This window comes from Mastigoproctus giganteus, chromosome 13 (genome assembly GCF_048544385.1).
Source record: "Mastigoproctus giganteus isolate SK-2022 chromosome 13, ASM4854438v1, whole genome shotgun sequence".
Classification (NCBI taxonomy): Eukaryota; Metazoa; Arthropoda; class Arachnida; order Uropygi; family Thelyphonidae; genus Mastigoproctus; species Mastigoproctus giganteus.
In genome coordinates, this window is record NC_143587.1 from 44737683 (window position 1) to 44756950 (window position 19268).

The window sequence follows — 19268 nt, forward strand, 5'->3', positions numbered from 1 at the left end:
GTGGTACTACACTGACAGTGGTAGAGAATGAAAGGGACCTGGGGGTGGTGGTGCAGGCAGATATGAAGTTCTCTGAGCAGTGCAGACGAGCTGCAAGAGTAGCTCATGGTGTATTGTCAATGATATATAGGAATTTTTCTAGCAGGGATAAGGAGGTGATTATTCCCTTGTATAAGGCAATGGTCAGGCCACACCTAGAGTACTGTATACAGGCCTGGAGGCCTCATTTCAGGAAGGATGTAGAGTTGCTGGAACGAGTACAGAGAAGGGCAACTAGATTGGTGAATGGGACAAAGGGGTTCTCTTACGAAGAAAGGCTTAAGTTTTGCAAATTACAGTGTCTGGAAACTAGGCACCAGCGGGGTGATCTGATAGAGGTGTACAAAGCCTTGAATGGTTTGAGCATGCTCAATGCTGATGGGATTCTTCCTCTAGCTCAGAAAAATCACCTGAGAGGGCATAAATTTAAATTGAGGAAAGACAGATGTAGGATAGATGTGCGGAAATTTGCCTTTAGCCAGCGGGTGGTTGGTGGGTGGAACAGACTTCCATCCCTTGTCGTGGAAGTTGATAGCCTAAATAAGTTTAAGGCTCAGCTGGACAGGTATTTCGAACGAACAGAGGGGTGAAGTGGAAGTGGTTATTTTTATTTATTTATGTTACTTTTTTTTTTTTTTTTTTTTTTTTTTTTTTGGCTGATGCTGCATAAGCTTGCTTTCTTGCATCAAATGCCTCTACTAATGCTAATGCTAATGCTAATAATGCCTTGAATGGTTTGAGCATGCTCAATGCTGATGGGATCCTTCCTCTTGCTCAGAATAGTCACCTGAGAGGGCATAAATTCAAATTGAGGAAAGACAGATGTAGGATAGATGTGTGGAAATTTGTCTTTAGCCAGTGGGTAGTTGTTTGGTGGAACAGACTTCCATCCCTTGTTTTGGAAGTTGATAGCCTAAATAAATTTAAGGCTGAGCTGGACAGGTATTTTAAACGAATGGAGGGGTGAAGTGGAAGTTTTTTGTTTTTTTTTTTGGCTGGTGCTGCATAAGCTTGCTTTCTTTCATCATATGCCTCTACTAATGCTAATGCTAATAATATACAAGTTCATCTGAAACTATAAGCACAAACAATCAAATAGATGTTAAACGATAAAACAGGTCATGAAATCTAAAACCCTTTATGCGGTAACTCGCATAAAATCATTTTAAATAAGTTCAAGTTTAAACAACTATTAAAGTTATTAAGACAACAGAACCCCTGCTGCCAAAGATATATGACCCAAGCTATGGGTGAAATAACCACTAAAACCCCGAATCACCAGCTAAAAATAATTAGCATGAACAATTCATCAACAGAACAAGGTGAATTAGCTAAATACAATTAGCCAACTAAACACAATGGCCCTCCGTAACCTACAGAAACAACAGGATGATATTTACATTATTAAGAACATTACAATTTAAAGTAATGTATCATATATAATTTACAAACGAAACAAGGTGAATTAACAAAATACAATTAGCCAACAAACGAAATGGCTCTCTGCAACCCGCAGAGACAACAAAATAATATTTACATTATTAACAACATAGTAATTTTATAACCCTTAGAAGACAGTTCACGATATTATCGTAGTTTACAGTTGGAACCATGTAAGGCGCAGAAACTGCAATATTCAATTCCCATTATTCACAGCACTAATTGAGGAATGCAAAAGAAGCTTACATAGATACTACTAATAATAAGCTAGAATTACCACACAAAACATCAAGTAATTATCAAAATACATTTAAATAATTGTACAAAATAATTTAACATTAAACAATAATTCAACAAGATAAAAGTTTACTGCCACCCACATTAGACAACAAAAACAAACAATTTTTTACATTAATTACAGAGAAGCTTAGTTCAAGAATTCATTAATAATAATAGCAAGATTTAACTCAAATCATTATATACATCGTGTATACTCGATTACTCAGATATATACTCATTATACTCGATCCAGAGCTGTTGACAATAACCAGAACCACACATTTCATTAAAAAAAAAAAAAGCAAGAGGGGGACAACAAAAACATGAAAAAAGAAAAACAGCACCCCAAGCAACCAAACCAGAGCAACCAAAATTTTATCAAACAAGCAACAGTGCTGAAAAACAGTAGCTTTAAATCCAAAGCAAAGAAAAGACAGAACTATAAATCCAGAGAAGCCAATCTCTTATGTGTGAAGATTTTTTCCAAAAACATGGAAAAAGCATTTTAGTTTTCTAAAATCTCTACCAATTTTGGACGATCATCAATATGAAAAACCCCAGTGATCAGTTGAAATTCAGACCTAAAGTCAATGTACTGAATACAATCAAAAATTAGGAGAGTGGCAGATTCTACCACACCACACCACAGGAACAATTTGGGGAAGAGCAAGACCCAAGGAGAACAATTTTTCATTCAAAATTCCATGACCAGAAAACAAAAAAGTAGCATAAAGACCAGGAGAAAACCAAGCTAAATTTTATTTATTAATTTCAATGACCTTTGGGAAGAATATAAAAGTGGTACGACCTGTAGATCCATTAATCCAGTCAAGCTGCCATTCAGAAAGAAATTGATCTCTTATATGTTGAATATCCAACTTTATGGGAAGATCTAAATTTAAATAATATTAATCCAGCACAGAAGGAATACCTTCTCTTCTACAATATTGAAGGTAACTAAAAATCACTTCAAATTTAATAGGAACTTTACCAGTAATGACTTGGAGGACAGAGAAAGCAATAGTCCTACAAGCCCGAGAAGTAGCCAGCACATTTATTTATTTATTTTTTTTCAATGAAAACCCCAAACATGAGAGGTATTGGAACTTATAGTACTTAATACCGTGCTTGGTTTGGAGGTTGAGAAGAATAAAGAATATATTTGTTCACATTCGACTTGAACTTCTGTAGACTGTAATTTTCAGGAATACATATGAAGGAAAGCTGTTCCAGAAAACAGCAGTTGAATGAATAAACAAGGAAGATGAAAAGTTGGTTCTGCAAGTTTGAAGTTGGACAGTAAATGGATGTTGGATGGTGGTGGCATGTGTTCTGACTGTTTTTAAAGAGAGAGAGAGAGAGAGAGCAGGAATTTTGGAACCAATTCGGAAAGACAGTGCCCATGGAAGTATCTGTAGAAAAGGCATGCAGCAGAAAGAGTACATCTATGAGACAGTGAGTGGACGGACTCTGTTAGAGATGAGTCATTAATTAACCTAATTGCCCTCTTCTGAATAGAATCTAGAAACCTGAGAGAGGTTTTGGGGACACTACCACAGATGTGGGAACAATATTCCATGGTAGGGTGGATTTGTGATTTGTACAGAGTGAACACCTGTTTGGAGGAAAAGTAAAGGCAAGAGCGAAAGAGAAAACCAAGTTTGTTAGATGCAGAGGAAGCAATATTTGATATGTGCTTGTGCCAAGAGAGATTAGAAGTCAGGGTAATCCCCAAAAGAGATATATCAATTTGCCTAGAAATCGAAGAGTCACCAAAGATAAGCATAGGAGCAGAAGAATCCTTTTTGCGAGATATAAGACAACTGAGTTTAGAAGGATTGAAATCAACTAAATTATCTTTGCCCCACTGGAGAATTACCTGGAGATCAGCATTTAAGGAATTGGTAGCAGATATTAAAGAAGTTGAAGCTGATTGACCAGGGCAAGGTTTCTCAAAATGGAAAATGGAATGCAATGTGCTATCATCGGCAAAACTATGGTTAGGATTCCAGTCAATGGAAGAAGGTCATTAATATACAAGAGAAAAAGAGTGGGGGAAAGAACTGAACCTCGGGGGACACCAGAATTATTGGAGAAGTTAGAAGACAAAGAGCCATCTACCATCACCCTCAGTGAGCGATCAGAGAGAAAACTGGATAACTAATTGCAAAAAACAGTTGGCAAACCATAAGATGGAAGCTTGTTTAGAAGACCTTTATTCCAAACACGATCGAAAGCCTTTGAGATGTCAAGAGCAACTGTTTGTGTTTCACCGAAATTTTCCATTGAATTTGTCCATAAATGGGTAACATAACCATAGGGGCTCATATCTGGTGAGTATGGGCTTGGTACACTCAGGGTCCTTAGCCGGATATCATCATTCTTCTCTTTCTTGGTGATTCCCTTCTCTCTCTCTCTCTCTCTCTCTCTCTCTCTCTCTCTCTCTCTCTCTCAGGGTAACAGAATTTTTTTTTTGGCTATTGCAGCATAAGCCTCAGGCTTCCTTGCACCATTTGGCTAGTAATAATAATAATAATAATAATAATAAGCCAGAATATCACAAGTGGATCGCACTGACAGAATCCATACTGGTGATCGTTGATCAGACGGAAGGTTTCTAGGTAGATTGAGTTGGCAGTTAATTTATTTTACCATTACTTTAGAAAGAGTAGAAATAATTGCAATGGGATGATAATTGGATGGGAGGGATTTGTCACCCTTTTTAGGGACGTGCTGGATATGAGAAAATTTCCAAGCAGGAGGAAAAACACCTTTGGAATAAGAAAGTGAAAAAAGGCGGCAAAGAACAGGAGTAAGTTCCGGAGCACAGATTTTAAGAACAAGTGGAAAAATACCATCGGGACCTGGAGCTTTCTTAGCATCCAGATTTGTCAAAATCCTTCTAACATCCTTTCGACAGAAGACCACAGCATGCATTGACTAGAGCATGTTGGGAATGGTTTGAGGTGTTTTACCAAGATCATTAATACATGAGTTGGAAGAAAAATGAGGATGCTAGCAAGTCAGCTTTATCCTTGGCCACAGTGACAACAGAACCATCTGGTTTTGACAGAGGTGGGAGCAGAGATGGGAAAAAGTTGCAGTCAATAGCTTTAGCAAGAGACCAGAATGCTCGACTACCATTAGGGCAAGGAGCAAGTTTTCTACTCTTAGCCTGTTCAAAATCTAGTTTGGATTGATTAATAACTGCATTACAATTGTTGCGATCTTTGGTGTAGGCAGAAAATGAAACTGAAGAATTGGAAACAAGCCAATTACGATATGCAACATTCTTGTCCTGAATGGCCTTAGCACATTTATTGGAAAACCAAGGTTTAGATAAAAGACGAAATTTTAAAATGAAATGTGGGATAAAGGATTCCATTCCTATAAGAATAATTTCACAGACCACAATCTGAGCAAATGTTGACATCACAAGTTTTGAAACAGTAGCCTGACCAAGGAAAAGTATAAAACAAATCTTGCAGGTGACCCCATTTTGTATTCTTGTTATGCCAACCAACATGAGGTTGGGAATGGTCATGAGATAAAGGCTCCATTGAAGAAGAGACAATCACCAAGTTGTGATCTGAAGTGCCAAATGACCTCTCACTTCGACCGTGTACTTAGAAGGGTTGTTTGTGAGAAAAAGATCAAGCATGTTGGCTGCATGATTAGGATTGTCCAGTATTCTTGTAGGTAAATGAACAATCTGTGCAAGGTCATTAGTAACTGCAAAAGCCTCAGCATCTCGACCAGCTGGGTTGGTGTGACTAGAAAACGGAAGCCAGCTGGAGTTTTGAACATTAAAATCATCAAGGAAAATTACCTCACTGTTAGGAAAGTTGGACTAGAGAAAGTAGAGTTGCAAAGAGAGGAAGTCGAAGAGCTCCAAGTGATTAGTGGAGTTTGGAGAATGGTAGAGACAACAGATGAATTTGAATTGAGTTGGAGAGATTTTAAGGTAGAGAAGTTCGAAACAAGGAGATTCCAAATTACCAAGTCTCTGACAGGGAATATCGTAACGGACATATACACAATTACCACCTTTGAGGCGAAAGGAATCATAAAGATTCCTTTCGCATGAGTACAAATCTTTGGACTCAGGGGAGGTCCCCATGGACTGGAGATGTGCAAATGTGTCCCCAATTCACAAAGGGGATCGAAGGGTGACACAAGTAATTACAGACCAGTTAGTTTAACTTCTGTTCTGGGTAAAATAATGCAGTCACTGGTTAAAGAAGCACTGCAGGATCATCTAGAGAAGAATTCAGTTATAGCTCAGACGCAGCATGGTTTTGTTAAGGGCAGGTCTTGCCTGACCAATTTGATTGGATACTATGATGTAGTCACAAAAGAACTGGATGCAGGGAATAACTTTGATATTATATATTTGGATCTTAGAAAGGCTTTTGATACTGTTGCACATGGAAGACTGCTGCACAAATTGGAGCAGTGTGGCATTGGAGGCAAAATTGCTGCTATGGATAAGGGGATGGTTGAGTGGCAGAAGACAGAGAGTGGTAATCAATGGACACTGCTCAACGTGGACTAATGTTATTAGTGGAGTTCCTCAGGGTTCAGTGTTGGGTCCGTTGTTGTTTTCGGTGTTTATGAATGATATTGATGATGGGATATCAAGTTTAATGCCCAAGTTTGCAGATGATACAAAGGTTGGCAGGGTTGTTAAGGACACTACTGACGCTATGCTGCTGCAACAGGATCTGGAAAGGTTGAACAGATGGGCTGAGAGGTGGCAAATGAAGTTTAACATTGACAAATGTAAAGTACTACATATGGGAAACAATAACCCCAGAGCAACGTATCAACTCTGCGGTACTACACTGACAGTGGTGGAGAATGAAAAGGACCTGGGGGTAATTGTGCAGGCAGATATGAAGTTCTCTGAGCAGTGCAGAGCTGCAAGAGTAGCTCATGGTGTCTTGTCAATGATATACAGGAATTTTTCTAGCAGGGATAAGGAGGTGATTATTCCATTGTATAAGGCAATGGTTAGGCCACATCTTGAGTACTGTTTACAGGTCTGGAGGCCTCATTTCAAGAAGGATGTAGAGCTGCTGGAATGGGTACAAAGAAGGGCAACAAGATTAGTGAATGGAACAAAGGGTTGCTCTTACGAAGAAAGGCTTAAGTTTTGCAAATTACAGAGTCTGGAGACTAGGCACCGGCGAGGTGATCTGATAGAGGTGTATAAGGCTTTGAATGGTTTGAGCATGCTCAATGCCAATGGGATTCTTCATCTTGCTCAGAATAATCAGCTCAGAGGGCATAAATTCAAATTGAGGAAGGACGGATGTCGGATAGATGTGCGGAAATTTGCCTTTGGCCAGCGGGTGGTTGGTTGGTGGAACCGACTTCCATCACTTGTTGTTGAAGTTGATAGCCTAAACAAATTTAAAGCTCAACTGGACAGGTATTTCGAACGAACGGAGGGGTGAAATGGGAGTGGTGTGTGTGTTTTTTTTTTTTTTTTTTTTTTTTTGGCTGATGCTGAATAAGCTTGCTTTCTTGCATCATATGCCTCTACTAATGCTAATGCTAATACTACTACTACAGCAAATAATTTGGGCAACTGAGATGAGCAGTAGTTGAATCAACCAATAAGTGAGATTCTGTCAGAAAAAGTACATGGGGTTTGGCAGACTGCAAGTGGAAATGGACATCGTTGAGAATTAGGATTAGAATTGAGACCACGTATATTTGTGAAATGAACTAGGAAGTGTTTGGTAGGTTTAGATCTTTTCGCAGATAAGCTTACTCTATTAGTTTGACAATTCATGGGGTATTCAATAGTAAGAAAAAGTGGCCAGGACATGCTGTATGAAGTAATAAAATTTTTGTATATGGCGTACACATGGTAAGAATATACCCAGATCCTTGACATAATGTGGCCTTGACAATGCCCCAATATACACACTACTCGGACTCCCTCCAGTCACTATGTGGCAGAGTAAGGTAGCAAGATATATACACTAGCTGATCCGGAAGCCTCCTAAAGAGTTACCAATAGGTTCAGTCCGGTGTACTAACTAGTGGCCGGCCTGCGAACACTGTTTTAGAGCTGTACCCTTGAAATCTAAGGAAGATTGGATCTCGCCATGATGTCCATCATAACCTCAAAAGTCATCAGTCATACTGCATGATTTAAGAGATGGGGAAGTGTTGACTGGAACTTAGCTCTGGAGACTAAACATGGATTAACCCCAGGGCCTCACATCTGGTGAGTATGGGCTTGGCACACCCAGGGTTCTGAGCTGGATATCATCATTCTTCTCTTTCTTGGTGATTCCCTTCTACTTTTGACACTCTCTCTCTCTCTCTCTCTCTCTCTCTCTCTCTCTCTCTCTCTCTCAGGGTAATTAGGGAATTTTTTTTTGGCTGGTGCGGCATAAGCCTCAGGCTTCCTTGCACCATATAGCTAATGATAATAAAATAAAATAAAAAATAATAAATTCTACCACTTCAAGCCTCCAATAAGCAAAGTGGTGGTGTTGCACTGATTAATGGGAGTCATCTACCACCTAGTATTGCCTGGTAACAAAGAGGGGTGGCATTCTCCATGTGGTGTGGGTGCCACACCTTGACCCCTGCTTACGTTGGTTCACACCTGGGTAGTCACCCACACTGTGCTTGTGCATGGGGGTTAAACCCAGGATTACTAACAGTCCCACCATCGTGAAGGTGCAAGCAGAGGATTTGGCTGTCACAGACTGTCCGGATTTTGCCGAACTTGGGTCCACTTGACTTGAGTGTCACCCGAATATCAGTTTCACTGCATGAGTTGAACATAATTGATTAACTCTAGGTATGGTAATTAGAGGATCCACAACAACCAGGGCTTCCCAAACCCTGGCCACAGAATGATCTCCAACACCAGAAACATGAGTGTTGGACTGAACAACCCTATAACAGAAGGCGAGACTCTTTACTTTGCCCTTGTAGGCAAGGTGCCTCCCTAGCCAGGTGGGAGCAGCAGTGCATAGCACAAGCTTCTTGATTAGGCCAGGGGTCGAGCCCATGACCACCAAATACGGAGGATGCAGAAAGGTCAGGGAATGACCACCGCATATCCCTGGAGCAATATGGCCTTAGTTGCTAATGCTCCTAAAAACCAAATAACAAACAACAAACCTTGTAGGTATAAAGTTCCTGTAGACCAAGAATATGGAATTTTTTTCTCAGAAATATATTTGGCTAAATCATTTAGAACCAAAATAGACTGTTGGCAGTTAAGCTGAGCAACTTTAATAGAATCACTTACCTTATTACCAGGAACACTATTGAACATAGCTAGAACGAGATCTTGTAGCTTCTTGAGCAACATTGCCCGGATATATTCCGGGCAATGTTGGTCACGGAAAGAATGTCTTATAATGGGAGATTATAACTTTCAAGGTATTGACTGGAACTTGTGGATTGGTCACTCGCACACTAGCAAGACTTGTGGATTTATTGGGTGACTGTTTTCTACAGCATCATGTTCGAGAGGCAACCAGAGAGAGAGAAAGTAATATTCCTGATCTGATTATCAGCAGTGATTATTCATACATTGCGAATCTGCAGATAAAAAAAACCACTAGATGGCAGTGATCACAGTGTATTTTTGCGGAATTTACTTAAAGGTGTAACTACCTTTAGTGATAAAGGAAGGGGTTTTGCTTTCATATAGGTGACTACAGTGGTCACCTATAGAAGTTGCCCTGGGCAACTCATTGTGAAGGTTTTCACAATATGAGATATAATTAAAATGATGCCAATTTATCTACTTTGGTAGTTCACTGTATACAAACATGATGCAATGGCACTGACCTGTCTGTTTATAAGATAAATATTTATAATATTGATGAATAAGGTAACATAAATATTAATAAATAAAATTAGATAAATATTAATAATATTGACCAGGGGTGTTCGCCCCTGGTTGCTTTGCTCGCCAACCCCCGCACACATTTCTCGACATAAAATGTAGAAGTATGATGCCGTAAGTCAAATCTTTTCTAAGTAAAAGACACACCTGTTGAAATGCACTATTCGATATCTAATCAGGAAATGACCTATGTAATTATTTACCTGTGTATTTGTAGTGACATAATAGCCCTGCCCACTTGTACCATGTGAACCGCATCCTTCTTCTCCCATTGTCAACCCCACCATGCGGCATTCTCAACGTTGAATAAATATCACTATGTAATTATTTACCTGCATTTACCTAGGTCACTTAGGAAAAGGCCTTTTGCTTTGGGTTCCATAATGCATGAGGAATATTGTTGCATCCGAAAGAGCAGGACTAAAATATTAAACTAAAACATTTACAAACTATACAAATATTTAAAATATTTATAAAATACTAAACTATTTACAAATGTACAAACTATATCGGGTCTCTTCATCAGCTAATATTACAATGGAACATCAAATGATGCCATAACGTTCACCAACCTCATGCACAAGGTTGTTAAACGTTATGGAGGCAGTTGTCTTTCAATGGAAGACAACAGTGTAATTATTTACTTGCACATTTGTAATGACGTAATTTCCCCACCCTCTTCTCCCATTGGTTCAAATAAATATCACTCAGAGGAAAACGTTTTTAATATATAGAAAGATATTGATAATAAATATTAATATAAGATTAATATTAGTCTGTACATGTGGCTACTGCTGTGTTTTAAATGTTTATTTAAAATAATAGCTTTCAGAATTGTTTTCTTTTCATATATTAGTGTACAAACCATATTAATCAATCATATTTGCAACATTAACAAGACAGTTCTATTTTCTGTGAGCATAACATTTCCTTCAGTAGGATGCATCAACTTGACTTATACAGATACATTTTTTTTTCTTATATTTTTTATTCTGTAGAGTGGGATTTGTCAGCAACAAATTAAGGTATGCAGCTAGCATTGTCTCAGACAATGCCATTACTGCCAGTCGTTACTTTCTGGTAAGCTATTATTTGTCAGACGATTCCATCCAGGTGTATGAACCAAGACAAGAGAACTCAGGTATGTAATTTAATTTTGAAAAAAAAAAAATGCACTATTCCTTTACTTAAAGAATTGTTTATTTAATAAAATATTTATTTCATTCCATATGAAATGATATCATAAGACTTTGTATTCATATCGCATTAGCATTAGCATTACTAGAGGCATTTGATGCAAGAAAACAAGCTTATGCAGCATCAGCCAAAAAAAAAAAAAAAAAAACCACTTCCACTTCACCCCTCTGTTCGTTCGAGATACCTGTCCAGCTGAGCCTTAAACGTATTTAGGCAATCAACTTCCACGACAAGGGATGGAAGTCTGTTCCACCACCCAACCACCTGCTGGCTAAAGGCAAATTTCCGCACGTCTATCCTACATCTGTCTTTCCTCAATTTGAATTTATACCCTCTCAGGTGATTATTCTGAGCGAGAGGAAGAATCCCATCAGCATTGAGCATGCTCAATGCTGATGGGATTCTTCAAAACCATTCAAGTCTTTATACACCTCTATCAGATCACCTCGCTGGTGCCTAGTCTCCAGACACTGTAATTTGCAAAACTTAAGCCTTTCTTCATAAGAGCACCCCTTTGTTCCATTCACTAATCTTGTTGCCCTTCTCTGTACTCGTTCCAGCAGCTCTACATCCTTCTTGAAATGAGGCCTCCAGACCTGTATACAGTACTCTAGGTGTGGCCTAAACATTGCCTTATACAAGGGAATAATCACCTCCTTATCCCTGCTAGAAAAATTCCTATATATCATTGACAAGACACCATGAGCTACCCTTGCAGCCCGTCTGCACTGCTCAGAGAACTTCATATCTGCCTGCACCACCACCCCCAGGTCCCTTTCATTCTCTACCACTGTCAGTGTAGTACCACAGAGTTGATACGTTGCTCTGGGGTTGCTGTTTCCCATGTGTAGTACTTTACATTTGTCAATGTTAAACTTCATTTGCCACCTTTCAGCCCATCTGCTCAACCTTTCCAGATCCTGTTGCAGCAGCATAGTGTCAGTAATGTCCTTGACAACCTTGCCTACCTCTGTATCGTCTGCAAACTTGGACATTAAGCTTGATATACCATCATCAATATCATTTATAAATACAGAAAACAATAATGGACCCAACACTGAGCCCTGAGGAACTCCACTAATAACATTAGTCCACGACGAGCAGTGTCCATTGATTACCACTCTCTGTCTTCTCCCCCTCAGCCACCCCTTTATCCACAGCAGCAAATTGCCTCCAATGTCACAGTGCTCCAATTTGTGCAGCAGTCTTCCATGTGCAACAGTATCAAAAGCCTTTCTAAGATCCAAGTATATAATATCAAAGTTATTCCCTGCATCCAGTTCCTTTGTGACTGCATCATAGTATCCAATCAAATTGGTCAAGCAAGACTTCCCCTTTTTTTTTTTTTTTTTTTTATGAGAACCCCAAACACGAGAGGTATTATAACCTATAGTACTTAGTACCGTGCTTGGGTTGGAGGTTGAGAAGACGAAAGAAGATATTTGTTGATATTGGACTTGAACTTCTGTAGATTGTAATTTTCAGGAAATACGTATGAAGGAAGGTTGTTCCAGAAAACGGCAGTTGAATGAATAAATGAGGAAGATGAAAAGTTGGTTCTGTGGGTTTGAAGTTGGACAGTAAATGGATGTTGGCTGGTGGCGGCACGTGTTCGGACTGTTTTGAAAGAGAGAGCGGGAATTATAGAAGCCAATTCAGAAGAACAGTACCCACGGAAGTATCTGTAGAAGAGGCATGCAGCAGAAACAGTGCGTCTATGAGAAAGCGAGTGGAGAGACTCTGTTACAGATGAATCATTAATTAACCTAACTGCCCTCTTCTGAATGGAATCAAGAAGCCTGAGAGAGGTTTTGGGGGCACCACCCCAGATGTGAGAACAATATTCCATGGCAGGGCGGATTTGCGATTTATACAGAGTGAGCAGCTGATTGGGAGAAAAGTAACGCCGAGAGCGAAAGAGAAAACCAAGTTTTTTAGATGCAGAGGAAGCAATATTTGTAATGTGCTTGTGCCAAGAGAGATTAGAAGTCAGGGTAATCCCCAAAAGAGATATATCATTTTGCCTAGAAATCGGAGTGTCACTAATGATAAGCATAGGAGCAGAAGAATCCTTTTTGTGACATATATAAGACAAGATTGAGTTTTAGAAGGGTTGAAATCAACTAAGTTGTCTTTGCCCCACTGGAGAATTACCTGAAGATCGGCATTTAAGGAATTGGCAGCAGATTTTCGAGAACTTGAAGCTGATTGAACTGGACAAGGTTTCTCAAAATGGAAAGTTGAATGCAATGTGCTATCATCGGCAAAACTATGGATAGGATTTCCAGTCAATGGAAGAAAGTCATTGATATACAAGAGGAAAAGAGTGGGGGAAAGAACTGAACCTTGGGGGACACCGGCATTAGTGGAGAAGTTAGAAGACAGAGAGCCATCTACCATCACCCTCAGTGAGCGATCAGAGAGAAAACTGGATAACCAATTACTAAAAACAGTTGGCAAACCATAAGATGGAAGCTTGTTTAGAAGACCTTTATGCCAAACAAGATCAAAAGCCTTTGAGATGTCAAGAGCAACTACTTGTGTTTCACCGAACCTTTCCATTGAATTAGTCCATAAATGGGTAACATAAGCCAGAATATCACCAGTGGATCGACACTGACGGAATCCATACTGGCGATCGTTGATCAGACGGAAGGTTTCTAGGTAGTTTAAGAGTTGGCAGTTAATTGATTTCTCCATTACTTTAGAAAGAGTAGAAGTATTGCAATGGGACGATAATTGGATGGGAGGGATTTGTCACCATTTTTAGGAACTGGCTGGATATGAGCAAATTTCCAAGCAGAAGGAAAAACACCTTTGGAATAAGAAAGTGAAAAAAGCCGGCAAAGAATAGGAGTAAGTTCAGGAGCACAGGTTTTGAGAACAAGTGGAGAAATACCATCAGGACCTGGAGCTTCCTTAGCATCAAGATTCATCAAAATCCTTCTGATATCCTTTTGACGGAAGACCACAGGAGGCATTGAATGGAGCGTGTTAGGAATGGTGGGAGGTGTTTTACCAAGATCATTAATACATGAGCTCAAAGAAAAATGGGATGCTAGCAGGTCAGCTTTATCCTTGGCTGAAGTGACAACAGAACCATCTGGTTTGGACAGAGGTGGGAGCAGAGATGGGCAAAAGTTGCGGCCAATAGCTTTGGCAAGAGACCAGAATGCTCGGCTACCATTAGGGCAAGAAGCAAGTTTTCTACTCATAGCCTGTTCAAACTCTAGTTTGGACTGATTAATAACTGCTTAACAATTGTTGCGAGCTTTGGTGTATGCAGAAAATGAAACTGAAGAATTAGAAACAAGCCAATTACGATATGCAACATTCTTCTCTTGGACAGCCTTAGCACATTTATTGGAAAACCAAGGTTTAGATAAAGGACGAGATTTTAAAACCATGCTGTGTCCGAGCTATAACTGAAGTCTTGTCTAAATGATCCTGCAGTGCTTCTTTAACCAGTGCCTCCATTAATTTTCCTGGAACAGAAATTAAACTCACAGGTCTATAATTACTTGTGTCAGCCTTTGATCCTCCTTTGTGAATTGGGGTCACATTTGCACATCTCCAGTCTGTGGGTACCTCCCCTGAGTCCAAGGAAGCTCTCATAATTATGGCTAAGGGTTTGCTTACTTCCTCTGCTGCCTCCTTTAATATAACTGGATAGATCCCATCCACCCCGGGTGCCTTTCTTGTGTTTATCCTCAACAATTTCTCCTCCACTTTACTCTCAGTTATTACAAGATTCTCTAGCTTACTGCTAGAGTTGAATACACCTCTGGCATTCCCCTAACTAAATAACTCCTCATGTGTGAATGTCGATGCAAAATATTCATTTAGTTTGTTAGCTACCTGAGCAGGATCATCAACAGTTGACCCATCGATATCAAGTGGACCAATCTGATTCATCCCCTTCCTTCTAGAGTTTACATAAGTAAAGAACTCTTTGCTGTTTTTCTTTGCATCCCTTGCCAAAGATTTCTCGTAATCTGCCTTCGCCTGCCTAACCTCCTTTGTAACTTGGTTACAGATTAACTTGTATCTATCATAGGCTTCTGTGTCATGTGTTAATTTGTATGTATCCCATGCATGTTTCTTCTCTGCCATATGCCTCATTAGTTAATCTGACATCCATTTAGGCCTAAACCTTGAACAATATTTCTTAGTTGGTATGTAAAGTCTAGTAGCTTCCAAGATACGTTCTTTGAATGCTTCCCATTTTTCATTTGCTGTTGGTAACATCATCAGTTGGTCCCACTGTGCAGAATTTAAATACTGTCTCAGTCCATCGTAGTCGCCTTTACGAAAGCAATAACCCTTCCCTTTACCCCTAATGGTAGTTACCTCTTTGAGTAACTCCCACTTCAGCACACTGTGATCACTGCCACCTAGTGGTTCATTTATCTGCAGATTCTTAATGCATGAAGAATCACTGCAGATAATCAAATCAAGAGTATTCCTCCCTCTAGTTGCCTCCCAAACATGCTGATGTAGATAACAATCATCCAATAAATCCACAAAAGCCTTGCTAGTGTGTGAGTGACCAGCCCCCAAATTCCAGTCAATATCTGGGAAATTAAAATCTCCCATTATAAGACTCTCTGATTTACAGGCCCACTCTATTTCCCTGTACAGTTTCTTATTATACTCATCAGAGTCATTAGGCCTATAGCACACTTCTACTCTCAATTTTGATTTCCCAATGCTTATGTCACACCAAACTGACTCGACACTGCACTGTCCAGCGATGTCGACTGGCTTCACTTCCTTGTATTTTATGTATTTCTTAACTAATAGCATAACCCCCTCCTCCCTTCCTATCCTGTCTATTCTTTCTGTAGATGTTGTACTCCCCAAATTCCAGTTCTGCATTCCTTATATCTGTGTGACGCCACGTCTCTGATATCCCAACAATATCTGCCTTCGATGTTTTGAGCAATACCTCAAATTCATCAAATTTATTTACTAAACTCCTAGCATTGGTGTACATGCAAGTATACATGCACCTGTTCTTTTTCTTAGCTACCCTAACACAACCCATGTGTTTACCTGTACCGCAATGGTTCCCAGCAGTTTCTGAAATATCCTGCATCTTATTTTCCAGGCTGCTGCTCATTCCAATAGAAGCAGTGCAGTCATCCAGACAAGATTTCAGTTATAGCTTGGACACAGCATGGTTTTGTTAAGGGGAAGTCTTGCTTAACCAATTTGATCGGATACTATGATGTAGTCACAAAAGAACTGGATGCAGGGAATAACTTTGATATTATATACTTGGATCTTAGAAAGGTTTTTGATACTGTTGCACATGGAAGACTGCTGCACAAATTGGAGCAGTGTGGCATTGGAGGCAAATTGCTGCTGTGGATAAAGGGGTGGTTAGGGGCAGAAGACAGAGAGTGGTAATCAATGGACACTGCTCATTGTGGACTAATGTTATTAGTGGAGTCCCTCATTGTTCAGTGTTGGGTCCATTATTGTTTTCTCTATTTATAAATGATATTGATGATGGTATATCAAGCTTAATGTCCAAGTTTGCAGACGATACAGACTTAACAGCTTGTTAAGGACACTACTGATGCTATGCTGCTGCAACGGGATTTGGAAAGATTGAGCAGATGGGCTGAGAGGTGGCAAATGAAGTTTAACATTGACAAATGTAAAGTTCTACAAATGGGAAACAGCAACCCCAGAGCAACGTATCAACTCTGTTTTACTACACTGACAGTGGTAGAGAATGAAAAGGACCTGGGGGTAATTGTGCAGGCAGATATGAAGTTCTCTGAGCAATGCAGATGGGCTGCAAGTGTAGCTCATGTTGTCTTGTCAATGATTTAGTGGAATTTTTCTAGCAGGGATAAGGATGTGATTATTCCCTTGTATAAGGTAATGGTCAGGCCACACCTTGAGTACTGTATACAGGTCTCTACGCCTCATTTCATGAAGGATGTAGAGCTGCTGGAACGAGTACAGAGAAGGGCAACATGATTAGTGAATGCTACAAAGGTTTGCTCTTATGAAGAAAGGCTTAAATTTTGCAAATTACAGTGTCTATAGACTAGGCACCAGCGAGGTGATCCAATAGAGGTGTTTAAAGCCTTGAATAGTTTGAGCATGCTCAATGCTGATGGGATTCTCCCTCTTGCTCAGAATAATCACCTGGGAGGGCATAAATTGAGATTGAGGAAAGACAGATATAGGATAGATGTGCAGAAATTTGCCTTTAGCCAGCGGGTAGTTGGTTGGTGTAAGAGACTTCCATCCATTGTTGTGGAAGTTGATAGTCTAAATAAATTTAAGGCTCAGCTGGACAGGTATTTTGAACGAACGGAGGGGTGAAGTGGAAGTGTTTTTTTTTTTTTTTTTTTTTTTGGCTGATGCTGCATAAGCTTGCTTTCTTGCATCATATGCCTCTACTAATGCTAATGTTAAATTTAACACTTTCGCTGCTAGATTTTCAACAACCTTTTTGACTTGGAATTGAAAACCACAAGATCAAGTCAATCCCGATTGGAAGGAGCAGAGACATTTTTGAGCTTTCCTCTTATTATGACTGAATTAATCAGCCTCCAGCGATGTCTGCTTGACAAAAACATCTGGTTTTTCTTCTGTCAAATTGCAAGAAAAAGTTTTAAAAGTAAGCTGGTTCCCCTCCAAATGGATTAAAAATCCAGTGCTGCACATTTGTATCAATAAGCAGTGAATGTGTTAAGGATGATCCAAGTCTAGTTAGCCATATGAAACAAGTTTCATTGTTGAAGAAAAAATTCAAAAAACAGAAGAATTAAAAGTGTCTGAACATGAAAAAGTACTTTGCATTTCCCATCGAAGCATTTCAATGATAATACTGGTGCAGCATAAGCCTCAGGCCTCTGGTGCAGCATAAGCCTCAGGCTTCCTTGCATCATATGGATATTAATAATAATAATTAATAATAATACATGAGCATTTGGGAATGTCCGAAATTTGTTTAAGATGAATTCCCAGAAACCTTTCCATTGTGAAACATCAGAGGTAGAGCCATTAAAGGAGAATTTAAAATTAAGTCTTGCTAATCCAGATAGATTTTTATACCATTTGGTGACTGGTGATGAATCCAAATTAGAAAGCATGCAGTGGAAACACAAGGGATCACCTTTTTTTTTTTTTTTTTTTTTTTGGTAGTTGTTAGTGCATCGGCTTCTGTGGCCATAATGCAGCTCCCAAGTAGTTAGTGGTTAGTGCATTGGCTTCTGTGGCCATAATGCAGCTCCCAAGGTTTTTGCAGTACTTTGATCCAAGCCCGAGGCAGGATTCGAACCCGCGACCTTTGGGTTGCCAGGCAGGCACTTTACCCACCAGGCTAGCCCGGTCGGCAAGGGATCACCTAACCCAGAAAGGATTCTGACCCTACGATCAGCCGGAAAAATGTTGGCCTCAATATTCAGGGTCACAAAAGGATTGTTGTTAATTGATTACCTTGCACCTAAAACCGTAACAGAAATATTATGTGTGCCTTATGCCAGAGTTAAAAACTGCAATTCAAGAAATAAGACAGTTAGGTCATCAGATTTTGTGACAGTGCACTCGTGCACAAAGTCTGAGTTACACTGGCTAAAATTCATGAATATAAATTTGAACAATTAATCTCCCCCCTTCCCCCAGTACTGTCCAGATCTGACCCCAAGTGACTATTATTGGTTCAGAAACCATAAGTCTCATTTTTGTAATTTTAAAGATGGCAAAGAGCTAAAAGCAGCTGTGGAAGCATGGTTGGATGCCCAACCTGAAGATTTTTTTTTTTTTTGATGGATTAAAATCCTTGCAGATTAAATCCTATAAGTATATTGAACTTTAGATGTGTATGTTGAAAATAAAAAACAGAATATGTACCTATGTCTTTTATACTCTGCTCTCAGAACGTTTTGACCCCTCCTTCTTACCATGAATGCTTTAATGCTTTGTGACTACTTATTATTAATTTAGAAGAAATGTTCCAGAAAGGCAGATCCACATTTCCAGATGCTATCCAAGAAGAACCCTATAGGGTTCTACTTGGATAGCATCTGGAAGAGCACTATATATACATTATAGAGATGTACACCGATGTGGGCCATAGCTGAAACCTGTTAAAACATGATTCTTTAGAATGTGAATCTGCTTATAACGCGATGCAAGCATGGCTCTCTTATTTTGTCAGTTGAAACATGTTTTTAGTTACTGGCACACCCAGGGTCCTGAGCTGAATATTATCATTCTTCTCTTCCTTGGTGATTACCTCCTCCTCCTCCTCTCTCTCTCTCTCTCTCTCTCTCTCTCTCTCTCTCTCTCTCTCTCTCTCTCTCTCTCTCTCTCTCTTTCTCTCTCTCTATCTATCTATCTGAATGGGTAACTCAAATTTTTTTTGGCTGGTGCAGCATAAGCCTCAGGCTTCCTTGCA

General features: G+C 39.6%; 1 protein-coding gene across 1 annotated transcript in view; it reads left to right on the top strand.

The window, feature by feature from the left end:
* The window catches only part of LOC150076000 (EF-hand domain-containing family member C2-like), an 85250-nt gene that overhangs the window by 44472 nt on the left and 21510 nt on the right, over nucleotides 1-19268 (top strand). The window contains exon 5 of the mRNA XM_090387229.1: nucleotides 10645-10787. Within this exon, the coding sequence (XP_090243355.1) occupies nucleotides 10645-10787 (143 nt within the window). The remainder of the gene's footprint in view (nucleotides 1-10644; nucleotides 10788-19268) is intronic.